The 16,300-nt window shown below is 43.3% G+C and overlaps 1 protein-coding gene across 1 annotated transcript in view; it reads right to left on the bottom strand.

Annotated features, from left to right (window-relative positions):
* Positions 1-16,300, bottom strand: part of HCFC1 (host cell factor C1) — a gene marked incomplete in the record, with an annotated part of 480,694 nt that overhangs the window by 52,732 nt on the left and 411,662 nt on the right. The window contains 1 exon segment of the mRNA XM_053696082.1: positions 1,482-1,667. Coding sequence (XP_053552057.1) covers positions 1,482-1,667 — 186 coding nt within the window.

The raw sequence follows: 16,300 nt of genomic DNA, 5'->3' as shown, positions 1-16,300 counted from the left end.
TCGAGACGGGCTCATATCTCCGGAACGTTGAATCCTCCAATAGTAAATGGAAGATCTTGGAACAGGCAACCCTACCCAGCTCACTTTCGCTAATAGATCTCATATGGTTGCCCAAGCATGTTAGGTCCTCTTTTGAGATCCAAAACACCATCTTATACGCACTCCGCTTGTGGGATAGAATTTGCTCGCTGCCACAAATTGCCCCTCACCCATTCAATCACTGCCAGGCCTCCTCGCAGCTCTTAAGGATTCACATCCGTCTCTGTGGCAGGACTATGGTATTAAATGTATAGCCGACCTGTTCCCTAACAGGCGCTTAATCACGCTGACAGTTCAATTCTATTTTCAACCCGTCACAACTCTTAAGGTTTGAATTTTGGAGGTTTCGCAGTCTGTTGCGGTCATGGGGGTTTCTCGACCATCCCTTCCGCGATCTTACTAACTTGGAGAAAAGGTGGGTAAGCAGAATTAAGTTCTCGAGCGCTCTAGGTTTTCTATAGAGACATGCTGAATCCTCCTACATTCTACAAATCAGCTTATATTATGGCCTGGGAGAAAGCCCTCCAATTCCATGGGGAGCAGGGCGAGTGGTCCATGGCCGTTGCGCTAACCAGGCAGGCCCTGCATTGCATCACATTATTAGAATTATATATCAAAGTATGCACACAGTGGCATCTTACACCTCTAAGACCTTTCAAAATTTCCTCTTTAAACTCTCCTCTGTGCTGGAGGGACTGCGGGTTGGTGGGTTCATCAGCTTACATATGGTGGGAGCATCCGACACTGCAGCCTTTCTGGAAAGAGATTTCACATAGGTGCGCAAGACTAGATCCCTTACTAGGGAACACGCCACAATCTTTCTTATTCCATCTGAAGATTAAAACGTCCTCGGCCCAAAACGATCTCCTCAGTGTATACTTACTTATGGTAGCCAAGCTGTCAATAGCCAGACTATGAAAACAAAAGGCAATCCCTAGGTGGGGTGAGGTTACCAAAATAATTAACTACCTGGAAATTATGGAAAACCCAATTTTCACCCAGTACAATAAACCACTTCTACACTCGCAGATATGGGATAAATGGAAATGGCTTAAATAAGCTATAAGAGCTTTTAGCTTATTAATATAAGCGCCTCGCCTTATATTAATATATATTTCTACTGGATATTGGTTTAGCTTCACTTTTATTTCTCATCACCCATTAAGATTATTATAACATTGATTACTTGCTATAGCATTTCTCCAACTTCTGTTAATGGACATTACTTGGCATAATTGGAACCCTTGGCAGATAGCCCAAGCAACTATGAATATATAAGTTGTTATTGTTATTCACTAATATATTATTTATACGCATTCATGTATGTAATACTTTGTCCATTTCTCAATAAAAATTCTTTAAACCCCCCCCCCCCCCCGAACAGTGCTACATAAACTGGAGCAAAAAAATCTGACACCTTAAAGTAGGTCAACAATTTGTACCTTGCTTATCTTTATGGCACACGGAGCACCTGGGAAACCAGGCAGACAGGTCTTAAAGGCAGATATTTCGCTGAAGGGTCCACGACCACAAGCATTTATTCCAGCAACACGAAATTTGTAAGCTGTCCCAGGCTGCAGTTCCTGTTTCTTCAGCTGACTATAATCTGGCAGGGTACCGGAATCATCCTGTAAATACAAACAGCGTGAATATTTTTTTTTTTTTGTAATTGGTATTTCTTATGCAGAGACCACATGCTTACTAGAAGGCTATGCTTTTATAAGAGCTCATGTGGCCTATTAGATTGATAGAAAAAGCAGCAGCATTCCTGAAGGATCAAATTATCAGAAGGAGATTGTATTGGATTATAGTGCCACTTTGCCTAACAGCTGCAAAATATCTAATACTTTAGATGTGTTTTTATATTGTGATTGTCTCTAAAGGTATTCATGTTATTTCTGGGTTACATCAGAAATAAAGTACCCCTTTCGATTTATTTTTCCATGTTTACTTTTCACACCAGGCCAAATGTTGTGGAAAATGAGCAGCTTATACATCCCATTTTTTAAGGACATTATAGAATTTTTATATTGAGGTAATTAAACGCTTTATTGTTATTAAGCCTTCACTGGTGGGTCACTAGCGCCTCCTGTTTAAAAGAACTGTTCACATCTTTTTGTGGGTTCAACTATTTTTTTTCTTTTGCAGTTAACAGGAAAGCTCCTTAAAAAGCCTCATGTTTAGCTTATCTCTGCCAGTTAATGATAAATATAAATGAAAACACACAAGGATCAGTAATCACTGTGTATAATGTTGCAGTCAGGGTTGAACCATTTAAAATGCCCTTTAGCTTCTCTTGGTAGCTCTGGGGAAACATTTTTCAAAAGATAAAGATACCTTCAATATTTTGCCTATTTTTACGGTTATAACGTGTATTTTTTTAAAAAACTTTTTATTGATAGCCAAAGATCATAAAAGTTTCAATTAGAAACAATGACATTGTTGGCATTACAGAAGTTTTTAAGTAACTTTTTTTTTTTTTTTTCAACTATGCAAACAAAAACGAAATGTATGCTTACCTGATACATTTATTTATTTCTTGACACGGTGAGTCCACGGATAATCATCAATTACTGTTGGGAATATCACTCCTGGCCAGCAGGAGGAGGCAAAGAGCACCATAGCAAAGCCAGAGAAAACCTCCAAGGAACTGCTTGAGCATCTATCAGAACGGCCTGAGAATCTCTTGACCTTGAACCGTACTTTGGAACCTTGGCGTTTTGGTGGGACGCCATCAGATCCAACTCTGGATCCCCCCACTTGAGGGATATCTGAGAGAACACTTCTGGATGGAGAGCCCAGTCCCCAGGATGAAAGGTCTGTCTGCTCAGAAAATCTGCTTCCCAGTTGTCCACTCCTGGGATGTGGATGTCAGATAGACAATCGTGGGCTTTCGCCCACCGTAGAATGAGAGTCACCTCCTTCATGGCTAAGGAACTCAGAGTCCCTCCATGGTGGTTGATGTAAGCCACTGAGGTGGTGATGTTCGATTGGAATCTTATAAACTGGACCAACGACAGTTGTGGCTAAGTTGATAGCGCATTGAAGATAGCTCGCAACTCCAAGATGCTTATAGGAAGAGAGAACTCTTCCCAAGACCACAGGCCATGAGCCAAAAAGCACCTAAGCCTGACAGGCTGGCGTCCGTAGTCACAATTTCCCAGGAACATGTCTCGGGGAACTTGCTTTCTGTGACACCCATCACGAGAGAGTGTCTCTTGTTAGAGGGTCCAGTTTTATCCTCTGAGATAAATCTGAATGATCTCCATTCCATTTACGGAGCATACAAAGTTGCAGCGGTCGTAGATGGAACCGAGCAAAAGGAATGACGTCCATTGATGCTGCCTTCAGACCAATCACCCCCATGCATTGAGCCACAGATGGACAAAAGGCAGACTGGAGAGAAAGTACAAAATACAGGGCACAGCGCTGAGAATAAAAGAGACACAAGGCATCACTATAGAAAAAAGGAATCACTTAATACTTATTATACTCCGTAATAAAAGTTAAATTACAATGACTGCAGTATCCTGCAGGATAGTAATTATATACAGCTGTGCTGTCTAAAAGGCAGCTAAATGTGTGTAGTAAACTGGCTAATATAAAGACCTAGATAGGTTATAATATTATATATGCATTTAATATATAAAATCAACAATTAAAAAGCAATCACATCCAAGATAAAAAATGTGCACAAAAGAAATGTACAGCCTAAAAAATACATGACACAGAAATATACTGTTTTACACGTAGAAAATGGCAAGCATATTATAGCTAAAAAAAAAAATAATTAGTTTCTCATTTATATCAAATGTTCAGTTCGTTATTTGAATGAGAGTCTTTTTGTAAGCAAAGTTGTCTCCTGATTAGTAGTAGTTAAAGTTTGACATATATAGCAAAAACATAATTTATGCTTACCTGATAAATTTCTTTCTTCTGTTGTGTGATCAGTCCACGGGTCATCATTACTTCTGGAATATTATCTGCTCCCCTACAGGAAGTGCAAGAGGATTCACCCAGCAGAGTTGCTATATAGCTCCTCCCCTCTACGTCACCTCCAGTCATTCGACCAAAGACCAACGAGAAAGGAGAAGCCAAGGGTGTAGTGGTGACTGAATTATAATTTAAAAAATATGTACCTGCCTTAAAAAACAGGGCGGGCCGTGGACTGATCACACAACAGAAGAAAGAAATTTATCAGGTAAGCATAAATTATGTTTTCTTCTGTTATGTGTGATCAGTCCACGGGTCATCATTACTTCTGGGATACCAATACCAAAGCAAAAGTACACGGATGACGGGAGGGATAGGCAGGCTCATTATACAGAAGGAACCACTGCCTGAAGAACCTTTCTCCCAAAAATAGCCTCCGAAGAAGCAAAAGTGTCAAATTTGTAAAATTTGGAAAAAGTATGAAGCGAAGACCAAGTTGCAGCCTTGCAAATCTGTTCAACAGAGGCCTCATTCTTAAAGGCCCAAGTGGAAGCCACAGCTCTAGTGGAGTGAGCTGTAATTCTTTCAGGAGGCTGCTGTCCAGCAGTCTCATAGGCTAAACGTATTATGCTACGAAGCCAAAAAGAGAGAGAGGTAGCAGAAGCTTTTTGACCTCTCCTCTGTCCAGAATAAACGACAAACAGGGAAGAAGTTTGGCGAAAATCTTTAGTTGCCTGCAAGTAGAACTTGAGGGCACGAACTACATCCAGATTGTGTAGAAGACGTTCCTTCTTTGAAGAAGGATTTGGACACAAGGAGGGAACAACAATCTCTTGATTGATATTCCTGTTAGAGACAACCTTAGGTAAGAACCCAGGTTTAGTACGCAGAACTACCTTGTCTGAGTGAAAGATCAGATAAGGAGAATCACAATGTAGGGCTGATAACTCAGAGACTCTTCGAGCCGAGGAAATAGCCATTAAAAATAGAACTTTCCAAGATAACAATCTTATATCAATGGAATGAAGGGGTTCAAACGGAACACCCTGTAAAACGTTAAGAACTAAGTTTAAACTCCATGGCGGAGCAACAGTTTTAAACACAGGCTTGATCCTAGCTAAAGCCTGACAAAAGGCCTGGATGTCTGAATTTTCTGACAGACGCCTGTGTAACAAGATGGACAGAGCTGAGATCTGTCCCTTTAATGAGCTAGCCGATAAACCCTTTTCTAAACCTTCTTGTAGAAAAGACAATATCCTAGGAATCCTAACCTTACTCCAGGAGTAATCTTTGGATTCACACCAGTATAGGTATTTACGCCATATTTTATGGTAAATCTTTCTGGTAACAGGCTTCCTAGCCTGTATCAGGGTATCAATAACCGACTCAGAAAACCCACGTTTTGATAAAATCAAGCGTTCAATCTCCAAGCAGTCAGCTTCAGAGAAGTTAGACTTTGATGTTTGAATGGACCCTGAATCAGAAGGTCCTGTCTTAGAGGTAGAGACCACGGCGGACAGGATGACATGTCCACTAGATCTGCATACCAAGTCCTGCGCGGCCATGCAGGCGCTATTAGAATCACTGATGCTCTCTCCTGTTTGATTTTGGCAATCAATCGAGGAAGCAGCGGGAAGGGTGGAAACACATAAGCCATCCTGAAGTTCCAAGGTGCTGTCAAAGCATCTATCAGAACCGCTCCCGGATCCCTGGATCTGGATCCGTAGCGAGGAAGTTTGGCGTTCTGGCGAGACGCCATGAGATCTATCTCTGGTTTGCCCCAACGTCGAAGTATTTGGGCAAAGACCTCCGGATGAAGTTCCCACTCCCCCGGATGAAGAGTCTGGCGACTCAAGAAATCCGCCTCCCAGTTCTCCACTCCCGGGATGTGGATTGCTGACAGGTGGCAAGAGTGAGACTCTGCCCAGCGAATTATCTTTGATACTTCTATCATTGCTAGGGAGCTTCTTGTCCCTCCCTGATGGTTGATGTAAGCTACAGTCGTGATGTTGTCCGACTGAAACCTGATGAACCCCCGAGTCTTTAACTGGGGCCAAGCTAGAAGGGCATTGAGAACTGCTCTCAATTCCAGAATGTTTATTGGCAGGAGACTTTCCTCCTGACTCCATTGTCCCTGAGCCTTCAGAGAATTCCAGACAGCGCCCCAACCTAGAAGGCTGGCGTCTGTTGTTACAATTGTCCAGTCCGGCCTGCTGAAAGGCATCCCCCTGGACAGATGTGGCCGAGAAAGCCACCATAGAAGAGAGTTTCTGGTCTCTTGGTCCAGATTCAGAGTGGGGGACAAATCTGAGTAATCCCCATTCCACTGACTCAGCATGCACAATTGCAGCGGTCTGAGATGTAGGCGTGCAAAGGGAACTATGTCCATTGCTGCTACCATTAAGCCGATCACCTCCATGCATTGAGCTACTGACGGGAGTTGAATGGAATGAAGGACACGGCATGCATTTAGAAGCTTTGTTAATCTGTCTTCTGTCAGATAAATCTTCATTTCTACGGAATCTATAAGAGTCCCCAAGAATGGAACCCTTGTGAGAGGCAAGAGAGAACTCTTCTTTTCGTTCACTTTCCATCCATGCGACCTTAGAAATGCCAGAACTAACTCTGTATGAGACTTGGCAGTTTGAAAGCTTGAAGCTTGTATCAGAATGTCGTCTAGGTACGGAGCTACCGAAATTCCTCGCGGTCTCAGAACCGCCAGAAGGGCACCCAGAACCTTTGTGAAGATTCTTGGAGCCGTAGCCAATCCGAATGGAAGAGCTACAAACTGGTAATGCCTGTCTAAGAAGGCAAACCTTAGATACCGGTAATGATCTTTGTGAATCGGTATGTGAAGGTAAGCATCCTTTAAATCCACTGTGGTCATGTACTGACCCTTTTGGATCATGGGTAAGATTGTCCGAATAGTTTCCATTTTGAACGATGGAACTCTTAGGAATTTGCTTAGGATCTTTAAATCCAAGATTGGCCTGAAAATTCCCTCTTTTTTGGGAACCACAAACAGGTTTGAGTAAAACCCTTGTCCTTGTTCCGACCGCGGAACCGGATGGATCACTCCCATTAATAATAGATCTTGTACACAGCGTAGAAACGCGTCTTTCTTTATTTGGTTTGTTGACAACCTTGACAGATGAAATCTCCCTCGTGGGGGAGATAATTTGAAGTCTAGAAGGTATCCCTGAGATATGATCTCTAGCGCCCAGGGATCCTGGACATCTCTTGCCCAAGCCTGGGCGAAGAGAGAGAGTCTGCCCCCCACTAGATCCGGTCCCGGATCGGGGGCCCTCGGTTCATGCTGTCTTAGGGGCAGCAGCAGGTTTTCTGGCCTGCTTGCCCTTATTCCAGGACTGGTTAGGTTTCCAGCCTTGTCTGTAACGAGCAACAGCTCCTTCCTGTTTTGGTGCAGTGGAAGTTGATGCTGCACCTGCTTTGAAATTCCGAAAGGGACGAAAATTAGACTGTCTAGCCTTAGCTTTGGCTTTGTCTTGAGGTAGAGCGTGGCCCTTACCTCCTGTAATGTCAGCGATAATTTCTTTCAAACCGGGCCCAAATAAAGTTTGCCCCTTGAAAGGTATATTAAGTAATTTGGACTTAGAAGTTACATCAGCCGACCAGGATTTTAGCCACAGCGCCCTACGTGCCTGAATGGCGAATCCTGAATTCTTAGCCGTAAGTTTGGTTAAATGTACTACGGCCTCCGAAACGAATGAATTAGCTAGTTTAAGGACTCTAAGCCTGTCCGTAATGTCGTCCAGCGTAGCGGAACTAAGGTTCTCTTCCAGAGACTCAATCCAAAATGCTGCCGCAGCCGTAATCGGCGCGATGCATGCAAGGGGTTGCAATATCAAACCTTGTTGAACAAACATTTTCTTAAGGTAACCCTCTAATTTTTTATCCATAGGATCTGAAAAAGCACAGCTATCCTCCACCGGGATAGTGGTGCGCTTAGCTAAAGTAGAAACTGCTCCCTCCACCTTAGGGACCGTTTGCCATAAGTCCCGTGTGGTGGCGTCTATTGGAAACATCTTTCTAAATATTGGAGGGGGTGAGAACGGCACACCGGGTCTATCCCACTCCTTAGTAACAATTTCAGTTAATCTCTTAGGTATAGGAAAAACGTCAGTACTCGCCGGTACCGCAAAGTATTTATCCAACCTACACATTTTCTCTGGTATTGCAACAGTGTTACAATCGTTAAGAGCCGCTAAGACCTCCCCTAGTAATACACGGAGGTTTTCCAATTTAAATTTTGAAATATCTGAATCCAATCTGCTTGGATCAGAACCGTCACCTACAGAATGAAGCTCTCCGTCCTCATGCTCTGCAAGCTGTGACGCAGTATCAGACATGGCCCTAGAATTATCAACGCACTCTGTTCTCACCCCAGAGTGATCACGCTTGCCTCTTAGTTCTGGTAACTTAGCCAAAACTTCAGTCATAACAGTAGCCATATCTTGTAATGTTATCTGTAATGGCTGCCCAGATGTACTAGGCGCCATAATATCACGCACCTCCCGGGCGGGAGACGCAGGTACTGACACGTGAGGCGAGTTAGACGGCATAACTCTCCCCTCGCTGTTTGGTGAAATTTGTTCAATTTGTACAGATTGGCTTTTATTTAAAGTAGCATCAATACAGTTAGTACATAAATTTCTATTGGGCTCCACCTTGGCATTGGAACAAATGACACAGGTATCTTCCTCTGAATCAGACATGTTTAACACACTAGCAATAAACATGCAACTTGGTTACAATCTTATTTAACAAAAACGTACTGTGCCTCAAAGAAGCACTAAACGATTAAATGACAGTTGAAATAATGAACTGAAAAACAGTTATAGCATCACTCTTTAAAAACAACATAACTTGTTAGCAAAGGATTGTTCCCATTAGTAAAGCAACACTAATTAAATTTTAAACATAAAAATCACAGAGCAACGTTTTAAAACACAGTCACTATATAAATCTCACAGCTCTGCTGAGAGAATCTACTTCCCTTCAAAGAAGTTTGAAGACCCCTGAGTTCTGTTAGAGATGAAACGGATCATGCAGAAAATATAAGTGTAACTGACTGGAAATTTTTGATGCGTAGCAAAGAGCGCCAAAAACGGCCCCTCCCCCTCACACACAGCAGTGAGAGAGAAACGAAACTGTCATAATCAAAACAAGCAAACTGCCAAGTGGAAAAATAATGCCCAAATATTTATTCACTCAGTACCTCAGAAATGCAAACGATTCTACATTCCAGCAAAAACGTTTAACATGAATTAAATACCTATTAAAAGGTTTAATGTATTTTTACAGAGTAATTCCGGTGAAATACCATCCCCAGAACACTGAAGTGTAGAGTATACATACATGTCATTATAACGGTATAGCAGGATTTTCTCATCAATTCCATTCAGAAAATAAAAACTGCTACATACCTCAATGCAGATTCAACTGCCCGCTGTCCCCTGATCTGAAGCTTTTACCTCCCTCAGATGGCCGAGAAACAGCAATATGATCTTAACTACTCCGGTTAAAATCATAAGAAAAACTCTGGTAGATTCTTCTTCAAACTCTGCCAGAGAAGTAATAACACGCTCCGGTGCTATTGTAAAATAACAAACTTTTGATTGAAGTTATAAAAACTAAGTATAATCACCATAGTCCTCTCACACCTCCTATCTAGTCTTTGGGTGCAAGAGAATGACTGGAGGTGACGTAGAGGGGAGGAGCTATATAGCAACTCTGCTGGGTGAATCCTCTTGCACTTCCTGTAGGGGAGCAGATAATATTCCAGAAGTAATGATGACCCGTGGACTGATCACACATAACAGAAGAAAACATCAGTGGCATAAGCTGAGAAGCTGCAAAGCTGCAGAGTATGGGTGAGAAGGACAAAGGACTCCTTTAAAAGCAGATATTATTCCAATAGCAAGGTGTACATTTATACTTACACTGGTTGCCGTAAGTAGTTGTCCTCCAATAGTTGAGCTTGAGAAAGGCTATATGCAGCCGAAACGCATTGCTCTTTGTTGTGACTCTTGGGCTTCTGTAGCTCTGTTACTCTGACGCCGTGGGAGTTCATTGAACTTGTTTTACACTCACAACAGTCCTTCCACAAAAGTGCAAGAGGCGTTTGAGAGAATAACATACCCGGATAGAAAAAACTATTGGAGGACAACTATTAAACGGCAACCGGTGTAAGTATAAATGTACACCTTGCCATTGGAATAATATTTGTTGAGACGTGAAGTCTAGAATGGGCCGAAAAGTTCCCTCCTTTTTGGGAACCACAAATAGATTTGAACAGAATCCAAGACCCTGTTCTGTTAGGGGGACAGGAACAATAACTCCCAGAGAGTATAGGTCTTTTACACAGTTTAAGAAGGCCTCCTTTATTTGGTTTGATGAGAGTCTTGACAGGAGAAATCTGCCACTTGGAGGGCAAGACTTGAATCCCATTCTGTAACCCTGGGATACTATGTCCACTGCCCAAGGGTCTGGGACATCGCGTATCCAGTCTTGACGAAAAAGAGAAATCCTGCCCCCCACCTGATCCACACTGGAATCGGGAGCGGAACCTTCATGTTGGTTTAGTCAGCAGAAGGCTTCTTGTTTTGTTTTCCCTTGTTCCAGGGCTGGTTGGATTTCCAAAGGATCTGGGTTGATCAGGTTTTGAAGATGGGGACTTTCAACCCTTAAAGTTACGAAAGGAACGGAAATTAGAAGTCTGACGACCTCTAGGTCTATTCTTCTTGTCCTGAGGTAGGAAAGATCCCTTTCCACCTGTAATCTCAGAAATGATCTCTGCCAGACCAGGTCCAAAAAGAGTCTTTCCCTTGTAAGGTAAATACAAAAGCTTGGCCTTAAGCGCGCTAGTACCGTGAAGCTTGACATCTTAGCTCCCAGACGAATTATTTGCATATTGGAATCACAGATAAAGGTATTGGCCAATTTGAGAGCTTCATCCTATCTTGGATCTTTGTCTACTGTAGTTTCCTCTGTAATAAGATCAGACAATGCATCACACCAATAAGATGCAGCTTCTGCAACCATAGCAATACTTGTTGCTGGTTGCCACTGTAACCCTTGAAGGATATACATCTTTTGTAAGTAAACCTCTAGCTTCTTGTCAATTGGGTCCTTAAAAGAGCAACTATACTCTATAGGAATGGTAGTTCTCTTAGCAAGAGTAGAAATAGCTCCTCATACTTTAGGAACATTGCACCATGAGTCACGAATAGTCAGCAACAGGAAACATCTTCTTAAAAACAGGGGAAGGTGAAAAACAGAATTTATGTTTACCTGATAAATTACTTTCTCCAACGGTGTGTCCGGTCCACGGCGTCATCCTTACTTGTGGGATATTCTCTTCCCCAACAGGAAATGGCAAAGAGCCCAGCAAAGCTGGTCACATGATCCCTCCTAGGCTCCGCCTACCCCAGTCATTCGACCGACGTTAAGGAGGAATATTTGCATAGGAGAAACCATATGATACCGTGGTGACTGTAGTTAAAGAAAATAAATTATCAGACCTGATTAAAAAACCAGGGCGGGCCGTGGACCGGACACACCGTTGGAGAAAGTAATTTATCAGGTAAACATAAATTCTGTTTTCTCCAACATAGGTGTGTCCGGTCCACGGCGTCATCCTTACTTGTGGGAACCAATACCAAAGCTTTAGGACACGGATGAAGGGAGGGAGCAAATCAGGTCACCTAAATGGAAGGCACCACGGCTTGCAAAACCTTTCTCCCAAAAATAGCCTCAGAAGAAGCAAAAGTATCAAACTTGTAAAATTTGGTAAAAGTGTGCAGTGAAGACCAAGTCGCTGCCCTACATATCTGATCAACAGAAGCCTCGTTCTTGAAGGCCCATGTGGAAGCCACAGCCCTAGTGGAATGAGCTGTGATTCTTTCAGGAGGCTGCCGTCCGGCAGTCTCGTAAGCCAATCTGATGATGCTTTTAATCCAAAAAGAGAGAGAGGTAGAAGTTGCTTTTTGACCTCTCCTTTTACCAGAATAAACAACAAACAAGGAAGATGTTTGTCTAAAATCCTTTGTAGCATCTAAATAGAATTTTAGAGCGCGAACAACATCCAAATTGTGCAACAAACGTTCCTTCTTCGAAACTGGTTTCGGACACAAAGAAGGCACGACTATCTCCTGGTTAATGTTTTTGTTAGAAACAACTTTTGGAAGAAAACCAGGTTTAGTACGTAAAACCACCTTATCTGCATGGAACACCAGATAAGGAGGAGAACACTGCAGAGCAGATAATTCTGAAACTCTTCTAGCAGAAGAAATTGCAACCAAAAACAAAACTTTCCAAGATAATAACTTAATATCAACGGAATGTAAGGGTTCAAACGGAACCCCCTGAAGAACTGAAAGAACTAAGTTGAGACTCCAAGGAGGAGTCAAAGGTTTGTAAACAGGCTTGATTCTAACCAGAGCCTGAACAAAGGCTTGAACATCTGGCACAGCTGCCAGCTTTTTGTGAAGTAACACAGACAAGGCAGAAATCTGTCCCTTCAAGGAACTTGCAGATAATCCTTTCTCCAATCCTTCTTGAAGAAAGGATAGAATCCTAGGAATCTTTACCTTGTCCCAAGGGAATCCTTTAGATTCACACCAACAGATATATTTTTTCCATATTTTGTGGTAAATTTTTCTAGTTACAGGCTTTCTGGCCTGAACAAGAGTATCAATAACAGAATCTGAGAACCCTCGTTTTGATAAGATCAAGCATTCAATCTCCAAGCCGTCAGCTGGAGTGAGACCAGATTCGGATGTTCGAACGGACCTTGAACAAGAAGGTCTCGTCTCAAAGGTAGCTTCCATGGTGGAGCCGATGACATATTCACCAGATCTGCATACCAAGTCCTGCGTGGCCACGCAGGAGCTATCAAGATCACCGACGCCCTCTCCTGATTGATCCTGGCTACCAGCCTGGGGATGAGAGGAAACGGCGGGAATACATAAGCTAGTTTGAAGGTCCAAGGTGCTACTAGTGCATCTACTAGAGTCGCCTTGGGATCCCTGGATCTGGACCCGTAGCAAGGAACCTTGAAGTTCTGACGAGAGGCCATCAGATCCATGTCTGGAATGCCCCACAGATGAGTAATTTGGGCAAAGATTTCCGGATGGAGTTCCCACTCCCCCGGATGTAATGTCTGACGACTCAGAAAATCCGCTTCCCAATTTTCCACTCCTGGGATGTGGATTGCAGACAGGTGGCAGGAGTGAGTCTCCGCCCATTGAATGATTTTGGTCACTTCTTCCATCGCCAGGGAACTCCTTGTTCCCCCCTGATGGTTGATGTACGCAACAGTCATGTTGTCTGATTGAAACCGTATGAACTTGGCCTTTGCTAGCTGAGGCCAAGCCTTGAGAGCATTGAATATCGCTCTCAGTTCCAGAATATTTATCGGTAGAAGAGATTCTTCCCGAGACCAAAGACCCTGAGCTTTCAGGGATCCCCAGACCGCGCCCCAGCCCATCAGACTGGCGTCGGTCGTGACAATGACCCACTCTGGTCTGCGGAAGGTCATCCCTTGTGACAGGTTGTCCAGGGACAGCCACCAACGGAGTGAGTCTCTGGTCCTCTGATTTACTTGTATCTTCGGAGACAAGTCTGTATAGTCCCCATTCCACTGACTGAGCATGCACAGTTGTAATGGTCTTAGATGAATGCGCGCAAAAGGAACTATGTCCATTGCCGCTACCATCAAACCTATTACTTCCATGCACTGCGCTATGGAAGGAAGAGGAACGGAATGAAGTGTTTGACAAGAGTTTAGAAGTTTTGTTTTTCTGGCCTCTGTCAGAAAAATCCTCATTTCTAAGGAGTCTATTATTGTTCCCAAGAAGGGAACCCTTGTCGACGGAGATAGAGAACTCTTTTCCACGTTCACTTTCCATCCGTGAGATCTGAGAAAGGCCAGGACAATGTCCGTGTGAGCCTTTGCTTGAGGAAGGGACGACGCTTGAATCAGAATGTCGTCCAAGTAAGGTACTACTGCAATGCCCCTTGGTCTTAGCACCGCTAGAAGGGACCCTAGTACCTTTGTGAAAATCCTTGGAGCAGTGGCTAATCCGAAAGGAAGCGCCACGAACTGGTAATGCTCGTCCAGGAATGCGAACCTTAGGAACCGATGATGTTCCTTGTGGATAGGAATATGTAGATACGCATCCTTTAAATCCACCGTGGTCATGAATTGACCTTCCTGGATGGAAGGAAGAATTGTTCGAATGGTTTCCATTTTGAACGATGGAACCTTGAGAAACTTGTTTAAGATCTTGAGATCTAAGATTGGTCTGAACGTTCCCTCTTTTTTGGGAACTATGAACAGATTGGAGTAGAACCCCATCCCTTGTTCTCCTAATGGAACAGGATGAATCACTCCCATTTTTAACAGGTCTTCTACACAATGTAAGAATGCCTGTCTCTTTATGTGGTCTGAAGACAATTGAGACCTGTGGAACCTCCCCCTTGGGGGAAGCCCCTTGAATTCCAGAAGATAACCTTGGGAGACTATTTCTAGTGCCCAAGGATCCAGAACATCTCTTGCCCAAGCCTGAGCGAAGAGAGAGAGTCTGCCCCCCACCAGATCCGGTCTCGGATCGGGGGCCAACATTTCATGCTGTCTTGGTAGCAGTGGCAGGTTTCTTGGCCTGCTTTCCCTTGTTCCAGCCTTGCATTGGTCTCCAGGCTGGCTTGGCTTGAGAAGTATTACCCTCTTGCTTAGAGGACGTAGCACTTGGGGCTGGTCCGTTTCTACGAAAGGGACGAAAATTAGGTTTATTTTTGGTCTTGAAAGACCTATCCTGAGGAAGGGCGTGGCCCTTACCCCCAGTGATATCAGAGATAATCTCTTTCAAGTCAGGGCCAAACAGCGTTTTCCCCTTGAAAGGAATGTTAAGGAGTTTGTTCTTGGAAGACGCATCCGCTGACCAAGATTTCAACCAAAGCGCTCTACGCGCCACAATAGCAAACCCAGAATTCTTCGCCGCTAACCTAGTGCAAAGTGGCGTCTAGGGTGAAAGAATTAGCCAATTTGAGAGCACGGATTCTGTCCATAATCTCCTCATAAGGAGGAGAATCACTATCGATCGCCTTTACTAGCTCATCGAACCAGAAACACGCGGCTGTAGTGACAGGGACAATGCATGAAATTGGTTGTAGAAGGTAACCTTGCTGAACAAACATCTTTTTAAGCAAACTTTCTAATTTTTTATCCATAGGATCTTTGAAAGCACAACTATCTTCTATGGGTATAGTGGTGCGTTTGTTTAAAGTAGAAACCGCTCCCTCGACCTTGGGGACAGTCTGCCATAAGTCCTTTCTAGGGTCGACCATAGGAAACAATTTTTTAAACATGGGGGGAGGGACGAAAGGTATACCGGGCCTTTCCCATTCTTTATTTACAATGTCCGCCACCCGCTTGGGTATAGGAAAAGCTTCTGGGAGCCCCGGGACCTCTAGGAACTTGTCCATTTTACATAGTTTCTCTGGGATGATCAAATTCTCACAATCATCCAGAGTGGATAATACCTCCTTAAGCAGAGCGCAGAGATGTTCCAACTTAAATTTAAATGTAATCACATCGGGTTCAGCTTGTTGAGAAATTTTCCCTGAATCTGAAATTTCTCCCTCAGACAAAACCTCCCTGGCCCCCTCAGACTGGTGTAGGGGCATTTCAGAACCATTATCATCAGCGTCCTCATGCTCTTCAGTATCTAAAACAGAGCAGTCGCGCTTACGCTGATAAGTGGGCATTTTGGCTAAAATGTTTTTGATAGAATTATCCATTACAGCCGTTAATTGTTGCATAGTAAGGAGTATTGGCGCGCTAGATGTACTAGGGGCCTCCTGAGTGGGCAAGACTCGTGTAGACGAAGGAGGGAATGATGCAGTACCATGCTTACTCCCCTCACTTGAGGAATCATCTTGGGCATCATTTTCAGTGTCACATAAATCACATTTATTTAAATGAAAAGGAACCTTGGCTTCCCCACATTCAGAACACAGTCTATCTGGTAGTTCAGACATGTTAAACAGGCATAAACATGATAACAAAGTACAAAAAACGTTTTAAAATAAAACCGTTACTGTCACTTTAAATTTTAAACTGAACACACTTTATTACTGCAATTGCGAAAAAGTATGAAGGAATTGTTCAAAATTCACCAAATTTTCACCATAGTGTCTTAAAGCCTTAAAAGTATTGCACACCAAATTTGGAAGCTTTAACCCTTAAAATAACGGAACCGGAGCCGTTTTTAACTTTAACCCCTTTACAGTCCCTGGTATCTGC

This window comes from Bombina bombina, chromosome 12 (genome assembly GCF_027579735.1).
Source record: "Bombina bombina isolate aBomBom1 chromosome 12, aBomBom1.pri, whole genome shotgun sequence".
Classification (NCBI taxonomy): Eukaryota; Metazoa; Chordata; class Amphibia; order Anura; family Bombinatoridae; genus Bombina; species Bombina bombina.
Note: the sequence above shows the minus strand (reverse complement) of the source record. Positions and strands in the feature narration are given on the sequence as shown.